At 38.5% G+C, this 17,689-nt stretch overlaps 1 protein-coding gene across 1 annotated transcript in view; it reads left to right on the top strand.

Annotated features, from left to right (window-relative positions):
- Window positions 1–62: 62 nt before the first annotated feature.
- spata20 (spermatogenesis associated 20) overlaps window positions 63–17,689 on the top strand; it is a 41,485-nt gene continuing 23,858 nt past the window's right edge. The window contains exons 1-13 of the mRNA XM_039664877.2: window positions 63–556; window positions 1,693–1,830; window positions 2,012–2,076; window positions 2,155–2,309; window positions 2,398–2,541; window positions 4,426–4,627; window positions 4,808–4,938; window positions 5,039–5,143; window positions 5,413–5,487; window positions 6,035–6,247; window positions 6,740–6,932; window positions 7,947–8,115; window positions 16,215–16,423. Coding sequence (XP_039520811.2) covers window positions 345–556; window positions 1,693–1,830; window positions 2,012–2,076; window positions 2,155–2,309; window positions 2,398–2,541; window positions 4,426–4,627; window positions 4,808–4,938; window positions 5,039–5,143; window positions 5,413–5,487; window positions 6,035–6,247; window positions 6,740–6,932; window positions 7,947–8,115; window positions 16,215–16,423 — 2,011 coding nt within the window. The 5' untranslated portion in view covers window positions 63–344. The remainder of the gene's footprint in view (window positions 557–1,692; window positions 1,831–2,011; window positions 2,077–2,154; window positions 2,310–2,397; window positions 2,542–4,425; window positions 4,628–4,807; window positions 4,939–5,038; window positions 5,144–5,412; window positions 5,488–6,034; window positions 6,248–6,739; window positions 6,933–7,946; window positions 8,116–16,214; window positions 16,424–17,689) is intronic.

Consider the following 17,689-nt stretch of genomic DNA (forward strand, 5'->3'; position numbering starts at 1 on the left):
TGAGGAATTGTTGTGAGTGGGCGTGAGTGGGGAGCATTTTTTTATCCAGGGGTCCGCAATAATATAAACAAATAAAATAAATAATAATGATAACAATAATAAACAAGATTAAAATGTATTTTTTATTATATAAATGAATAAATAATGTATACATTTTAGGGTGGGGTCCCTCACACGATGATGATCAAATTTGGGGGACCTTAGCATCTGAAAGCCTTAAACTTGTGTAACTGTATTTTTAACAGACCTAGTGCGGCATCTAGTGGCGCATTTCAGGAGATTCGGGTCATTTCACTGACAGTTCCCTGAGTGAGTCCGCACCGCTGTCAGGTTGGTGCGGATCTATGATGCTGAGATTGGGCTTCGCATGGTCTTCTACATCATCAACCGCCATCAAACACATCGCACAGGCTAGGCTCTTCACCGGATCCTTTCAACGAAAAGATAATCATACTTTATATAAGAGCCAGTGTTCTGGACTACAACAAGCTCTCCAGTTTAGCCAAACGTCAGTTCTTGCCAGTAACGTTACTAGAGTGTCCTGGGACAACTTCAGGTAGGCACTGACCTCTGACACGGTCATTAACCCAGACTGAGTGCTTCATGCGTGCTTGCACAATCGCTTAATCGTTGTCGTTAGCACTGCTGCTAACACAGAGACCTTGCCCAAAGACTTTAAATGCCTACGTTTCTAAACACTGATCCCAAAATAGTAGCTTTCCGACGTTCAGTGCGTAGAAAATGCTGTCTAGATAGGCAGCTTACTAATATTTGAGACACAGCACTTGTTTACATGGTGTTAGTCGTATGCTATTGGACTGTAACTGTTCCCTAAGTGTGTTTACAAATAAAAAGCTGGCATTCCCTGTTTAATTCTGGATTGCTAGTTTGATCTGCTTTTAGCTGCAGTAGTTACAGCCACCTGGAAAAAGTGCTCAAAACCTTTCTTAAACCAGACTGGGACATGACACTTATGGAAACAAATGGGTAGAAATGTTCAATTTGAAATTAATTATACAGCAAGGTTGGTTTAAGCTTGCTTTGTTTCATCAGATGTGTGCTATTTCATTTTATACTGAAATCAAAATGGACAATTGCACTATTTTACAGTAGTGTACTTGCCTAAGAAAGTACTAAGTAAAATAAGATAACTACACGGGTTAAGTTTAGGTTTAGGGGTTAAGTTTTGGTTTAGGGTTAAATACTATAACAAGTAGCCTAGTATGTGCATGGGGAACATGCCTGTAAATAAAGTGCTACCAACAATTGCTATGTTTGATTGGATATTACAGTATTAGAAATTATTTATCAGTGCACACATTATTATTATATATTTTTAAAGATTTGTATGCCCTAATAACTTCCCCTCACTAATGCAGTGGCATCTCTTCTCATGTGGCACAACCTGTCACTCACATGAGATCTTAGAAATAGCAAACCTATCAATTTCCAATGGACAAAATCAAGTCCCGCCCTACATTTTTCTTTCGAGTAGCCGTATGTTACTAATGGGAATAAAAGACTATCACAACTTCTGTTTTAATGCTGGCTTTATGCAGTATGGATTTCATCTGTCCTTTATTTATTGTATTTTTTATTATTTCCTGACTCTCTGTTTACTAAGGCCATATAGTCAGTGGTGGCACTCAGGGCAGTTTCATTTACCACAGTTACATTCTCTCATTGTTTTAGGTCTTCTGGAGTGGTTTTCTTCAGCATGGCATCAGGGAGTGATGGATTCGACAGGTTAAACACCCCAAAATACACTAATCGCCTTAGTAAAGAGAAGTCCTCCTATCTATTACAACATGCACACAACCCTGTGGACTGGTGAGTGCCTGTGATATCTTTAGCCTTGCAGTAAAACACACAGTTTAGATTATTTTTATTTGTTGGAGAAATCAACAAAAGGCACCCTGTGAAGAAGCATCCTAAGAACATACATATAAGCTGTAGTATTCCTAATATAACTTCCTGTTATGTATTTTTTCTCCTTTCTTCATTCATATAGGTATCCATGGGGACAAGAAGCCTTTGATAAAGCGAAGAATGAAGACAAGCCCATTTTTCTTTCAGGTAACAAAATGGTATACTTGAAAAAAAAATTGGTTGGTTGGTCCATGTTTTATTAAACTCTCTTATTACTGTTTACAGTGGGTTATTCCACCTGTCACTGGTGTCACGTGATGGAGAGGGAATCGTTTGAAGACGAGGAGATTGGAAAAGTCCTCAGTGAGAACTTTGTGTGTATAAAGGTGGACAGAGAAGAGAGGCCTGACGTAGACAAAGTTTACATGACATTTGTGCAGGTTTGGACTTTAAAAGTTATTTAAAAATTATTGTTGTAACTTACAAAGTGTCATGCTGTTTGAAATACAATTAATGCTTTCTGCCCAGGCAACAAGCGGTGGCGGTGGCTGGCCAATGAGCGTGTGGCTTACACCAGATCTCAGGCCATTCTTAGGTGGCACTTACTTTCCACCCAGAGACAGCGGAAGAAGACCTGGACTGAAAACTGTGCTTTTAAGAATTATAGAACAAGTAAGAACTGAGACAGACATTACCTTGTTTGAAAATTCCTTTGTTTATGTACAGTATTAATTGTTGTATTCATGTTCATTTTCATTTTTTTTAAAATCTGATCTTATCTTATCTGGTCTAGAAGCCACAAGAGGGTGCTAAGGGGTCAGAGTATTATTTTTAATAATAACTAAATGTCTGTGCTTAGTAATTCTTGGTTTGGTGTGTTTGAGTGCTCATTGTTACAATTACACAGCAATAGTAGACAGTGACATTTTTATTTGTGCATGGTAGAAAAGCAAATATTGATACTGACACAACCTACATTAAATATGGAAAATTGAACTACATGGTTGCTTAACAATTTATAATGGTGATATTAGGTGACATGTATTTGGGTAGCTGTGTACAGGTAGCAGGAGTTTAGATTAGATTACATAGCATATTCAACATCACATAGTTATTAGGTTAACTTTAGCGCGCATGACACAGTATTAACTTAGCCTTGAGACCAGGCTATACTTGAGCAAACAGTTTGTGAATAGGCTACTACATTGAATTGGATATGTTTAGTTGGTGAATAGCATAGGCTACTATTAAACAGCGATAACGTTAAGCACACCAGAACAAAATATAATATTCAGAAGGAAATGGCGTAGCTGACTTACAGGTTCAGTTAACACCCACAAATGAATGACGATTCAGGGAGCAGGCTACACAGTGAACTCCAAAAAAAATGCTACTCTTGAGCAAACAGTTTGTGAATAGGCTTGTGAATAAAATATAATATTAAGAAAGTAAACAATGTAGCTTACTTAATGTTTAGTTGACAGATAAGAGTTTATGTCAGAGTGTTTAGTTTTAAACCACAACCCTCTAATGTCAGAATGTTTATTTTTAATACTAAACATTATCTAAACCTTCTAAACATCTTCAATGTGTGCTTCTTGTACCGATATATTTACCGATATCTTTTGTATTTATAATCCAAACAACGTCAAACTTGGCACTTGACTTACTCGTGCCCGTAGCAAGACACTTGTCAAGTTTGAAATTCATCGGACTACTGATTCAAGAGATATGCGAATAACTGACAGACACACAGATGGACAGACAGATGCTCCTGTAATTCATAGATAATTAATATTATTGATAATAATTATTATAATGATGATAGTAATAGTAGAAAAAGTATTATTAATATTATTTTATTGTTTTTCTTTAGGATTATAAGTCTAACAGTAGCATTAAACAGATTAAATTAATAGGAAGTAAACATTTTCCAGATAATATGCTACTGATCTTTTACTGTAGATAAATATACTGTTTTTTTTTAAAATACATTAATACTAAAAGAAAGGGTGCATTAAATTGATCAAAAGTCACAGTAAAGACTTTTAAGTTGTTACAAAAAAATATATTCTTATTTAAATGCTGTTTTATTGATTTTTATTAATTCATCAAATAATCTGGGAAACATTGTATCACGTTCTCTACAAAAAAATTAAGCAGTAAAAATGTTTTCAACATTGAAAATAAGAAATGATTCTTTAGCACCAGTTTAGCATATTAGAATGATTTCCGAAAGACTCTGAAGACTGGAGTAATGACTTCTAAAATAAGGGATCAGTAAAATTTCTTTTTACATTGAAATAGTATTCCACAATATTGCTGTTTTTTTTTTGTTTTTTTTTTTTACTGTATTTTTAATCTAATAATTGCAGACTTAATGAGCATAAGAGAGTTCTTTCAAAAACATGAACAAATATTTTTTAACAGTTTAAATTAAAAATTTTCACATTTATATTTACACAGAGTGCACTTAGTCAGTGATATTGTTTAAGTTTGACATCCCTTGTACAATGGTGCTCTAATGTCTGAGGACCTTCATACTATGTGTTTTAGTGGCAGAGTAACAGAGAAACCCTGGAGTCCAGTGGAAAGAAAGTACTGGAAGCCCTCAGGAAGGGGACAGCAATCTCTGCTAGCCCTGGAGAAACTCTTCCATTCAGTCCAGATGTTGCCAACAGATGTTACCAGCAGCTGGCTCACTCTTATGAGGAAGAATATGGAGGTTTTCGAGAGGCACCGAAGTTCCCTTCACCAGGTAAACAAATACTGGGATGAATTGAAAGGATTGATCACCAAAACTCATACAATATTTACAGTCTCTCAATAATAAACACAATATCCTTCCTGTTGACCACCTGTCTTATGAGTTAATTACCTGACAAATACGCATCAACATTAATAATGAAAACTGGCCTTGGGCTTTTCTTTTCTCCAGTGAACCTGATGTTCCTGATGTCATTTTGGGCAGTAAATCGTGCCAGCTCTGTGGGAGCAGAAGCGCTGCGAATGGCCCTTCACACTCTCCGAATGATGGCACTAGGGGGCATTAATGACCATGTGGCACAGGTGACATGCTCAAATTGTGTATTCAGAACCTGCCTGGAACATATGATGTTAAATATCAATTCTTCGCTTTTACTGAACGCAATTAAATTCTGTCTTTCAGGGCTTTCACAGATACTCCACAGACTCCTCCTGGCATGTTCCTCACTTTGAAAAGATGTTATATGATCAAGGCCAGCTTGCTGTGGCCTATATCACTGCTTACCAGGTGGGAATATGTCTGTGTGGGGTACTCTGTTTTTATGGATTATACTGGATATTTAATAGATTTTCTGTCCCTTATCTCTCCAGATAATTGTTATGTCCAGAAAGCCATAATAAAACATTGTTCTGTACTTCTGTAGACACAATAAGGACTTATTTTGTTGTTCTATATCAAAAGCCTAAGTTAAGATGATTTTAAGAGTTGAGTAAGGAGCCAATGATATATCTGGCATTGGCTGGGTGTGGTGTTATTGTTGCTGTTAATCTCTACAGGTATCTGGGGAACGCCTATTTGCAGATGTGGCTCTTGACGTGTTGCTTTACGTCTCCAGAGACCTCAGTGACAAGGTGAGTCTTCTTCATTTGGCATCAGTCATGCTGAATCAGCACCGAACCAGAAAAGCAATGAAAAAGCGCCCAGGTCGATGCCCTTTTTGAGGTCATCCCTCCTCTGTTCTCTAGCAATGGGCGCCAGCCATCTTGTGATGATGAATGGTTTGACGACACACTCGATTAAAACCCCCTCAAATCTTTTTCAAAGATTTATGGAGTAATTGCGTACCAACAAAAGCATACCGTGAACCTAATTTTGTTTGGTTGTCAGAGTTACATTAGAGGTTAATGTTTCCCTTTGACCCAAAATATACACGTTTTTAAAATATATTCATATATTTCAAAAAAACTTGATTCTGTCCCATTGTTTTTATACTTTCAACTAGTAGACTGTATGCTGTATTATGTACATAACATATTTGAAATGTATTAACTAGAGAACTTGTGGCCAAGAAATAATGATCCCCTCAAGAAACCACAACGCAACTTTGAAAACAGCCTAAAAGTGTCAACAAAAAAACAAAAAACAAATTAGATTTGAGATTTGTGCTGCCCTCTGCAGTCTGGCGGCTTCTATAGCGCTGAGGATGCAGATTCCTTTCCTACTGCGGAATCCACTGAGAAGAGAGAGGGAGCGTTTTGTGTGTGGACAGCAGGAGAGATCAGAGAGCTGCTTCCTGACATCGTGGAAGGCGCCACAGGAGGCGCAACACAGGCGGATATCTTCATGCATCATTACGGTGTGAAAGAGCAAGGCAACGTGGACTCTGCCCAGGTTTGGGAATTTGAGGTTTTTGATGAGAGACAGAACCTTTCTAACCATTAAACTGATTCTTGACTACCACACCGAAGCAAATAAAAGTTTAAGGATTCGTTAGACTGTAGTTGTGTCCGAAACCGCAATTCTGTCTAGTGGGTTGCTACTAAATTTCGTTTGAAATTGTACATTTATTTCACAACTGTTAAAGTATTGTATAAATGTGTAGAATTTTTTTTTTTTTTGCAGTGGCGGCTGGTGTGTTTTAAAATAGAGGAGGCACACTTACTCACACAACTACTTTAAAATGGCTTTTTTGGTCCCTTATAGACCTGAATATTTATAGAAAACGACACAGACATCAAGACAATGTAAATATAAGTACACTCACATAGTCCTAGCCTATCACTTCCATCTTAGCCTAATCCTTCCTTCTGTTGAATATATTAATTTTCAATAGCAGGGATTTTTTTTTTGTTTCTAATCTTTGTGTTCTTGGTGTTTTTGTAGGACCCCCATGGAGAGCTCCAGGGTCAAAATGTGCTAATTGTGCGTTACTCAGTGGAGCTCACCGCTGCTCACTTTGGCATCAGCGTGGACAGACTGTCCGAGCTGCTGTCCGTTGCCAGGGCCAAGCTGGCTGAGGTACGGAGAGCCCGCCCACCTCCTCACCTGGACACCAAAATGCTAGCTTCCTGGAACGGTAAGTTTCCTGCATTCTGATTGGAAGCATGTACAAGTATCATCCACTAATATACCGCTTGAAATCCCAAAACACGAAACGGGGAAAAGAATCAACGAAAAGCTGAGGCATGAAGAAAATTTGCAATGCTTGCATCCCCCGAAGCTATGAGTACCACTTTATTGATTTCACTTTGCGAACAAGGTCCAGTGTTCAACAAGCTCCGTAAATGTTTTTTTTTTTTTTTTCATCTGGGTTTGCCTTAATAGCTACACTATAATGTTAGAGTGGAGCGCTTAGATGTGGTGCCAGGCCTTTAAAAGCCCAACAGAGGGGACCTCTGGGTTGTGGTCTTTCCCCTCTTTGTCTTTAATGAAAGGATATCAAAGCCTTCACAGGGTGCCAAGGCCCCTTTGGAACTTTAGCTGACAAAAGTGCTCAAAGAATAGTGACTAATGAGCTGATATCTTAATTAAAGAAAGCCTGAGACATTGTTTAATGAAAGTGTTCCTTCCAGAGCTACGCTCCATTACATTCTTAATGCATACAGACTGGATATTGCTACCTGCAGAGTAACCCTTGGCATTAATCAAACTTGATAGGCCCACTCGCAGAGCCGTGAGACATGTCTGGGCTACAGGCACACAGAGCTCTGACAGGACTATTGTTAGTGATCCTCGCCCCTCTGAACACATTGCACTTTAGATCTCATAGACTCAGTGTCTCCTTTCGAAGTTCCTCAGTCTTGGTTGGCACCTTTTGCACCTTTATCAAAGGTTTTTAGCTCTCGTTGGTGGAGAGTTTCTGTGGGGCAGAACTCTTCCCGAATACTAATCTAAAATTTTGCAACTGTTCGGAAGAAAGCTGGAGGAGTGATTTGAAGCTACTGTCATGTGGTCAATAAACATGTAAATGCTTCATAACAGTAGCTATGTTTCCATCCACCTATCTAAAGTGCTTTTGCTGAAGGAAAAAATGTAACATGGTCAGGTTTTCCAAAGCTTGTAATCTGACCATTCCCATTTCTTTGGTCAGGACTGATGTTGTCCGGGTTTGCTCGTGTCGGAGCCGTGCTCGGGGACAAGGCTCTGCTAGAAAGGGCTGAGCGAGCAGCTCATTTTCTCCAAAAACACCTATGGGACGAAGAGAACCAGAGGATTCTCCATTCCTGTTACCGTGGAAATAACATGGAGGTGGAGCAAGTGTAAGAAACATTTCTGTCTGTCTGTCTGTGTGTACTGTTTGTTTACTAAACTACATATACTATATTTTAATTACAAGTTTATTAAAAAAAACAAACAAACATAATATTTATTCAGGCCTGTCATTGGAAAATATAAAGGATTCTTATTTTTACATAATATGATCAGGGTTGTTATTGTTAACTAAAACTATTAAAAAAAAATGTTTTTGTGGATTGAAATGAAGGTGAAATTTAAAAAAATCTGAAGATTAGATATAACATTAGAAATGTAAACTTAAAAATTAAAAATGTTGCCTTTGCAACTAACAAAAATTAAAAAAGTTCTAAAACGGCCTAAAACTAAAATAAAAATATTACATTAAAATAAATACAAAAGCAAAATTACAAAAATATTAAATAAAAGCTGATTCAAAATAATACATTTTCTTGTATTATTATAAAGAATTATAACACTGATTTTGATGAGTTTATGTGTGTCTTTAGTCAGTGGGCCAAGAAAACTAACACACAGTCTGTCTTGCTTCCTAGTCTTAATTGCCTTGGCACATATCCTGCAAATGTAGGAATGACCCAGAATCAGCACAATACAAAGCTTTTCATGTATGAAATCACCCACAGACACACACACACACACACACACACACACACACACATGCACTGGCCTCATTCTTGGGGTAACCTCTCATTTGTACCTCTCATTACCAGTCTGTGTCAGCACATTGATCATCCCACAGTGCTGAATGCGCTTCTCAAGCCACGCAGATCACTTTTATGAGTCAACCCACACACCATTTATCACTGATCTAAACTGGTTATATTTTCACCTTCATTTGAACCTTTTTGTTTGAGTGTTCATCAATGGGATAATGGAAGAAATAGCTTCATTGTGCACTTTGCATAATCCTTAATCAGCAACATTCCCTCTGTAATCACCTAATTAGCTTTTCTTAAGTTAGCATATGATGTGATCTTTCCTCTCTTGCAGCTCTGCTCAGATCTGTTTGTATAAGTGAGATGTAAAAATCGGTTTGTTTTTAATCACCTTTGGAGGATTTCCCTCAGCACCAAGAATAATTTATCAGGTGTCCCAGCCAGATGATATATAGTTTTCATATTCAAGAGGAACTTCTTTCTTGCTTTGTTCTTCACTTGTTTACTAACCCTCATGCCATTCAAGATTCCATTATCAATTCTGAAAATTTTACTGGTCACACTTTTCCATGAGGTAAAGTGAATGGGGGCTAAAGCTTTCAAAAGCTTCAAAAAAAGACACAACATTACCCTAACTGTATTTTAAACTGGTCCATGCAACTCATTTGCTATATTCCAAGTGTTCTGAAATTATATGATAGATTTGTGTTTTTCAGAGTTATTTTTAAGTCTGCTTAAAAGATTATTTCACTTAAAAAAAAAAAAAACTTTTGCTGATAATTTACTCACCCCCATGTCATCCATACTGTGAGACGCCATGACATTATATGTTCCCAACAAGACCATCACCAAAAAGCCTGGGGATAAACCCTGGTTCAACGCAAAGTGTAGAAGATTAGCCATGGTAAAAAGAAAGCTTTATTACAACATACAGACCTCTGAAGACCTGGCTATGAAATGGAAGTTCCTCAAGGCAAGAGCAGTTTTCAATCAAGCTGAAAAGAGGGCAAAAAGGGATTATTACACCAAATTAAGGAATGAACTTGCAGACAACTAAACAGCTAAAAAAATGGAGGGGCATAGTAAATTCACTTTCAGGCAGAAATAGTTTCACAAACATCCTGGTCATTGAACACCAGGGTACCACCCACATCAGTGCCAGTGCAAAGGCTAACATTTTCTGCCAAACTTTTGCTGAGAAGTGTATTTTGCCCAATACATCTGCACATTTGTTGCCTCAGTGTCAGCGACCAACATCCTCTTTTGCCAATGTGCACTTCAAACCCAAAGACATTAGAAACATTCTTTGTAACATTGATCCAGCAAAGGCAATGGGACCTGATGAAATACCAACAAAAGTCCTTAGAGAATGTGCAGCGGAATTGGCCAGCCTCATCAGTCGTCTCTTCCAAATTCTCTTTTCTCATAGCGTGTTCCCCAAACAATGGAAAAACGCCAAAATGATTCCAATACATAAAAGAGACTCTAAATCAGATCCAACAAATTATCTTCCCATATCCCTCCTTTCAGTCCTTAGCAAAGTGATGGAATCCTCAGTTCATAAACAGCTCCAGGGCTACCTCTTCCGTCATAATTTAATTTCTAATAAACAGTATGGATTTAAACCGAACCACTGCACAGCAGACCTCCTTACAATTCTTAGACAGAGGTGAGGTGTATGTTGTTGCACTAGACATTAAAGGAGCGTTTGACAAGGTTTGGCACAACGGCCTTCTGGATAAGCGTTCTGCTAAAAGCATAAATGGACCATAACATTCTTGGCTACAGAATTACATGGAAGGAAGGTCCATCCAGGTCATGCTCTCTGGTCAGTCCTCATCACCTAAACCACTCAATGCCTCGGTGCCCCAGGGATCTAATCTCGGCCCGCTATTATTCTCCATCTTCATTGACGATGTTGTAGAACAGTGCAACAATAGTATTTTTCTATATCTGGATGATTCCACCATTTATGCCCCAGTAACGACACTCAATGGTCCCAATATGGCAGCATCCCTAAATAAAGATCTGAAGAATATTCGCAGGTGGGCAGATACTTGGAAGGTCACGTTCAAACCCATCAAATGCAAGGCTATGGTTCTGTCGAGAAAGAGGCCTTTAGGTGTGAACGGGCCTTTACTCGCGTATGGAGCGGAATCATAGCAACCACCGCATCTGTTTTCAGGCCTTCTCGCTTAGCTCGCACCAGCACTAGAAAGCTTTTCTAATATTAACGTGAGCCCTGAAGCTCTTTCTTGATCATAACCCTTCATTTTCCAGTGATATTCCTCTGAGCTTTTCTCTTTTGTAATGTCTTTCAGCCATCTCTCTTTCTACAGTCTTTCTTCAAATCTCTTTCTTGCTTGTTCTCTCTCCTCCACTGTCATACGCCCCCTTAATGCTGATTGGCTACACGTTGGTTGTTGTGTCTGGTTGTGTTGGGCCGACTAACTTTCAAACAGCGTTTTTCAAATATCGCTTACCCCATCTTTAATATCATTGTGTTTTGTTTTACCTTTTCCTGCCTGTGTTTCTGCTCTTTATTAGTTTCCATAGTTACTCATTAGATCCACACCTGTTCTGTTTTCCTTGGATTACTTCTTTTGTTTGTAAGCCCTTGCTTTTCTCAGTTCAGTGTTTCTTTGTTGATTATGCTAAAGTGTAGTTGCCTTTTTGATTTTATCCTGCATATTTTCCTGGTGTATTAAAATACTTTTGGAATTCATTCGGATTCGTACATTCATCTATTCGTAACAGTGTGAGAAGCAGACTGAAATTTACATTATTCACTGATAATCTTCCCCTCCAGTGAGCTGTTGAGTCAGTGAGTAAACCCTTCAACAAAAATCAGTTTACTTTGTGAATGAATCATTCACACCACTTTTGTGAACCAAATAGACCAATTCAACTCAAAAGAAGGTTTCATTCACAAATCAGACATATTTCATGACATCCATCCTAATGCTCCTTGTCAAAGATTTTCAATGAATAATGGCTCAAAATCCACTCTGCTTCTCATACAAGGTCTATCATATGACTTGGAATATAGTGTGTGATTCACATGGACTTTTATTTATACTTTTATTGTGCTTTTTGAACCTTGATAGCTTTATACTCTGTTCATTGTAATTGCTTGGAAAAGAGCATGGAAAACAGCCTCACCTTTTGTCTTCTGCAAAAGAAAGAAATTCATGTGGATTTGGAACAACATGAAGCTGAGTAAATGATGACAGAATGTTCATTTTAAGGTGAACCAATACTTTAAAGAGCTCTGTGCCATGCTGTGAAAACATTTAGAGAAAATCTGGCTTCAATATTTGATAAGAATGAGACAGGTTACCTGACTGTTGTAGTTCTCAAATGGAATTAAGGACCTTTTGTTGTAATAGAAGAAATATGCTATAGTATTTGGGCCAGGTAAAAATGTAGTGCCAGGTGAATTATTCATGAACCATCCTGTGGCTGTGCTGTTATTCCAAAGAATGTGGCAAACGATCCAAATCTTGTTCAGCTGTATAAAAATCATACTTCATTGTGAGTAGATCTATCAGTTTGGAACAAGAAGCCCTCTGGCTCCTGAGATAGATAGAGGTTAGGCTTTTTTTATGACTTCGGTCTCCTGACAGGTTTGTGTGGAAGTTATGATGTGGCTTTGCTGCACTTTGAAGAGACTGTATCACCTGGTGAGAGTACAGAGAATGAACAAGAAGGGAATGGAAAAATCCAGGGAGAGCTGTTCATTAAAAATTGACTGGCAGGCTTATTTGTTTTGTTGTCTCACTGGGAAGAAAGAAAAACTGAAACAGAGGAGTCATATTTTTCTCTGAGCCCATAAACCCCGCTGTGGGTCGAGAATACCTTGGTAGAAACATACTTCATAGTTCAATAAAGGGCTAGTTAGCATGTTCCAGTTAGCCTCTGCTGGGAGCTAGCAGATCCTTTTAGTCTTGCAAAGTCAAAGTCATAAAGTGTGTGTGTATCTGTTTAGTACCTAGTCCTAGTCACCAGGTTCTTCTCCAAAATCACCTGGCACTTATAGTACATGACATTTGAATAGTGCATTAGATCTGACAGCTTGAGGCAATGACATGGAAGGGGTGAGATGTTGAGGTTGATCTTCTCACTGGGACCTCATGACATTTTTCATCCCATGGAATGCCAGTTGTTTAAACTAAGAACCGTGGAGGTTAAGTTTCCAGCGTTAGACCCACCTCGTCCATCCTGCTGCCGACACTATGATATCTTCAGACCTGTCACTGTCTGTTTCCTTGCACTCAGCTGGCTACAGTGTCACCTTTGTTCAAGTGTCTAAGGACCAGGGTTGATGTGATCTGAATCAAATTTATTTTAAACTTCAAAGACCTTTGCAATCTTTCCGGGTGACACCACCTCAAAAGGAATTTTGAATGGATTTTATAACCCAACGTTCCTGCTAAATGTCTTTTATGCATGTCACAGAGCTTTTGCATTTGTGATTTCACCATTTTTTTTTCAAAATCAAAAATTCTAAATCCTATTCCTAACCCACTTACAGCCACTGAGTTAGAAGCACTGAAAAGGAAAATTAAGCAATTTAATCATCTGTGGAATGGGCAGGACTCGAAAAAAAAAAAACTCCAGCCAATCATTTCCAAGACCACCTAGAATCATTGGACTGTAAGTGCGTCAATCAAACGGTCATACCGTACCCCCCTCCACCAATTCCCCTTGCACCGAGCCCCCTTTGTGCGCATACTCAAAGCTTGTGACCCAGTCATGGTTATTGTAAGTCGCCCCGGTACAGAGAGAGAGAGAGAGAGAGTTAGTAAATAATGCAAATAATGTCCCTTTAAATGCAAATGAGCTGATGCTCCCAGCCCCTTTCAAGAAGAGGGCGGTGCTTCAATTCTTTTTCTCTGGCATACTGGTAACTACAAAACAGGACAATCTCACGTGCTGAAAATGTCAGAAACTGTAAGTAGTGGGGTTTAGCCTTATATGTCCAGTCATCTGACTGTACTATGCATAAAAAAAATGCACGTTTATGAATTACGCAGACGGTGAGCATGACAGGATAAAAATAATGACATGACTTTTCCGGTGCATTCACTTGCTAGCAGAAATTTCATAATTCTCACACCTGAAGGCGTGATTAGTGATTACTAGCTCATCGCATTCAAGGGGACCACTTCAAATGTGCAGTTCTTTACTAGGAAACTCATATTTACGCTAATTCTTATAGCACGTTAGGGCAGCATCAGTGAAAACAGGCAGATACAATGGTAGCTTTAGTAACATTAGCTGTTCATAGTGCCAACAATCTCTTTCAGAAAAGCAATTTGGAAGGACTCACAAATGTGATGTGTGATCCTTACTTTGTCTGGATCTGATGTTTGTGCACGAAGCGTTGGAATTGACCCATCTTGCGTTGAAAAGAAATTTCTATTCAGGACATATCCTTTGAAAATGAAATTTAACCACTATGTCCTCAGTGACTGATGGCGAGAGTATATGGAGACTCTTATGTGCATTGGTACATCCCAAAACACAACACTTGTAATTCTTCTTTGACACAGACATTGTACAACTCCAGCTGTACAGCGAGGATATAGAAATGGCGGACTCTGTGCTTCTCTTTGATTCTCTTTGGGAATTATGAAAAAATGAGTGAGTGATTTTGGTAAGGCATGTCATACCTACTGACTGTTTTACCATCTGCATCTCACCCTCTTCTCTCACACTCAATGATTAAAGAGACAGATCACACAAAAAATTTAATTAAAACATAATTTTCTCGCCTTCATGTAATTCCAAACCTGTTTATTAAACAAACTTCTGTTTTTCCATACAATACAAGTGTAACTTTTACTTGCATTGTAAGAAAATTTATTTTTGGGGGGTGAACTGTCCTTTTAATAATAGAAGTGGAGCAGCTAAATGACTGCTTCTATCATTTCCCTCCGATTTCATGTCATGGATTGCAATTGCCCGTTCTGGCAGCAAATCAATGTGAAGCCCTCTGAAATAAGAACAGGAGTACCATCTGGACACAAGCAATTGTAATAGTCTGAAATAGGATGCAATTCATGCAGTAACATTAACCTGTGAGTGTGTGTGATGGCTATTTTTCCCACCGGCGCTTCAGTGAGGAAACAGATTAACTTTCAGGAAACAGATACTTTACTGCCTCTGCTTTTTTGTTTTATTAAGACAAGTTTAAGGGGAAAAAAAAACACTTTGAAAAGGAAGAACATTAAAAACAGTCCAACAGTCCAGTGATAGAACTGAGTCTCTCCCAGTCACCCTAATTGGTTTTCAATAATCCATTTCACTTAAATGTAAATCACAATACAGAAAAAAAAAAGATATGTCGCTATTTACATTACATGTAATTTTTTACATTACATTACATGGAGTTTTTTTTTTATTCCGCATGATGTCGCTTGTTGAACAGAAATTACACACTTCACTAATATATCAAAGTATATTACACACACAGTCACATTTGCATAACCATAACACTACTGTTTTAGCAACTTAGCATGGCATGATATTATTGCTTTCATCATAAAATCATAAAATAAAATACTTAAAAATAAACATTAACTGAATTATAAAATATAAAAACTTTCTTTTATTTCAGCTAAGGCAACATTTCTCATTTGAATTTAGTTCAACTACACTAAAATTAAAAAATAAAAACTAAAATAAAATAAAAACTATATACAAATTTAAAAAAAATAGTATTTTAAATGACAAAAACACTCTACAAAATTACTAGGACAAAAACCAATTTAAAAGGACCTCAATCATGCAAAAATAACACTTCTAATATCCACATTATTTTTTACGTGCGAGTGAGTGTGGCCATTTTTCCGTTGAATGTGAAAGACTTCCTGTTAAATCTGCTTCCAGCTATTGTAGCTGTACAAAAACAGTCTGCTATACTGCTTTAATGAGCTGATGTTTTGTGGGGTAATGGGGCATTTTAATTTTACTTTAGTTTATTATGATCATAAACACACTGGTTTGTAGCGCAAGTAGCTTCGCCATTGTCTGCACTTTGTTATTCTCCTAGTCATTAACCCAAGCAGCTAATGAATCGGAAGTCTCGCACATTCACAAGAAATAGCAAATAATGTGAATATGCGGTATCCGTAGAGTTTACAATTTTCCAATTCCTGCTGTAAACTCTCATGATCTCGTGTCTCTGAGGCTCCCATTGGTACGAGCATCACCGTAAATGCGTTTTCCAGTCTTTTGGAGTTTAAACTATTTCTGTGGTAAAATGGCAGCATGCCAGAGTAGCAGTCAATAGAGCTTATGTTATGTCGATCAACCCAGCGCAAGTTAACCTGACATTATTACGCAGGTCAACCCGACATTGACAAAAAAATTGAATTTGTATTTGTATAAGAACAAAAGATCTTGACCTTCCCTACTAATGTTCTCTATAATATTCTCTCCAGTGCATCTCCCATTTCAGGCTTCCTGGATGACTACGCGTTTGTGGTTTGTGGGCTGCTGGACCTGTTTGAGGCCACGCAAAGGGTCCGCTGGCTGCAGTGGGCCGAAGAACTCCAGCTGAGGCAGGACCAGCTGTTCTGGGACTCCCAGGGCAGCGGTTACTTCTGCAGCGACCCCTCAGATCCGACACTGCTGTTGGCTCTCAAACAAGGTGAGGCGTGACATCATGATGAGACCCTGTACATATAGAGACCATGGACTCTTAGGGTTTTTGCTCTGGGAATGTGTGGGTAGTTATGAGTCATGGAAAGGATGATCAAGATCTGTAGCTGTCAGTCTGCATTCTGAATCACTCCACCACAGAGCTGTGCTGTCACCGCTGATAGCACCACCACACTTCAGGCTTATGGACCCTCGCCTGGGTAACTCTGTTTCAGTCCGTCGTACCCTGCTGAAACCGCCCGATTCTCTCCTTACATAACCCCATCACTGTTTTTCATTATGCTTTAAAGTCTCTCTTTTCTCACCCAAACACACTGTCTTTTTCTCTCCATTTGTTTTCCACTCCATCTTCTCATCCTCCAACCTTCTCCATGTTTCTGGGTAGAACTTAACCTATATAGAAGACTGATACAGTACATCAAAGCCTGCTTTGTGAAAGCAATTGATGTTTCCTTGAAGACACATCCCTTTCATTTCACGCTATGCACCATTCATCACCTTTGCCGTGACATTGCTATGGAAGGGGTATGAGAGTGATTTTTTATTCTTTTTTTTGTCTCCTATGACAAGCCAAATAAAGAAAAAGGTCCACACACACACTTTCAAAGTCTATAAGTGCCGGGGCTTAATGTCCCGAATGGCTTGGCTCCATATTTTCTCCCCAGGAATTGGAAGTATGAGCTGATGTGAGCGAATAGTCACACCAGCGCGCCTGGGTTGTGACTGATGGCACTGTGAAAATGGCACTGACATCAATGAGATATGGATAAGGGCAGAGAAAGCTAACTGTTATGTTTTTGTTGTTGGTTCTGATAAATTAAAATGGACATAAGGCAGATTTTTCATCTTTTCTGAGCGACTGGGCCATTATATAGTGAGCCAAGCGTGCAGAGTTGGCACCATTAGGAGCTGTGCGGTGCCGTCACGTGTCAAATCCAAGTCCCTTCACCTCTCTCTGTCGGTGGAAGACGGATTGCCTCCCAAAGCATCTGCCACTCTAAATTTTACGCCTCGGCCAAACTAGACAAAACCAAAACCGGTCAGCTTCGCTGTTTCAAAGGAATCACAGGCGGTGTAGCCACTAGTTTTTTAATATTATTTTTTTTTTATTAAATAAAGCTATTTGGTTACTTTATTTTGGGCTCAAGTCCTTTGTGTTCCCAGTTTTTTGTTGCTGTGAAACTTTTTAGTATTTAATGGAAAACCTGTTTTCCAAATAGACCGCATGTAATGCTTTTGCTATGTCCTCCTGGGA

The sequence above is a fragment of the Pimephales promelas genome, chromosome 17 (assembly GCF_988280905.1).
Source record: "Pimephales promelas chromosome 17, fPimPro1.hap1.1, whole genome shotgun sequence".
Classification (NCBI taxonomy): Eukaryota; Metazoa; Chordata; class Actinopteri; order Cypriniformes; family Leuciscidae; genus Pimephales; species Pimephales promelas.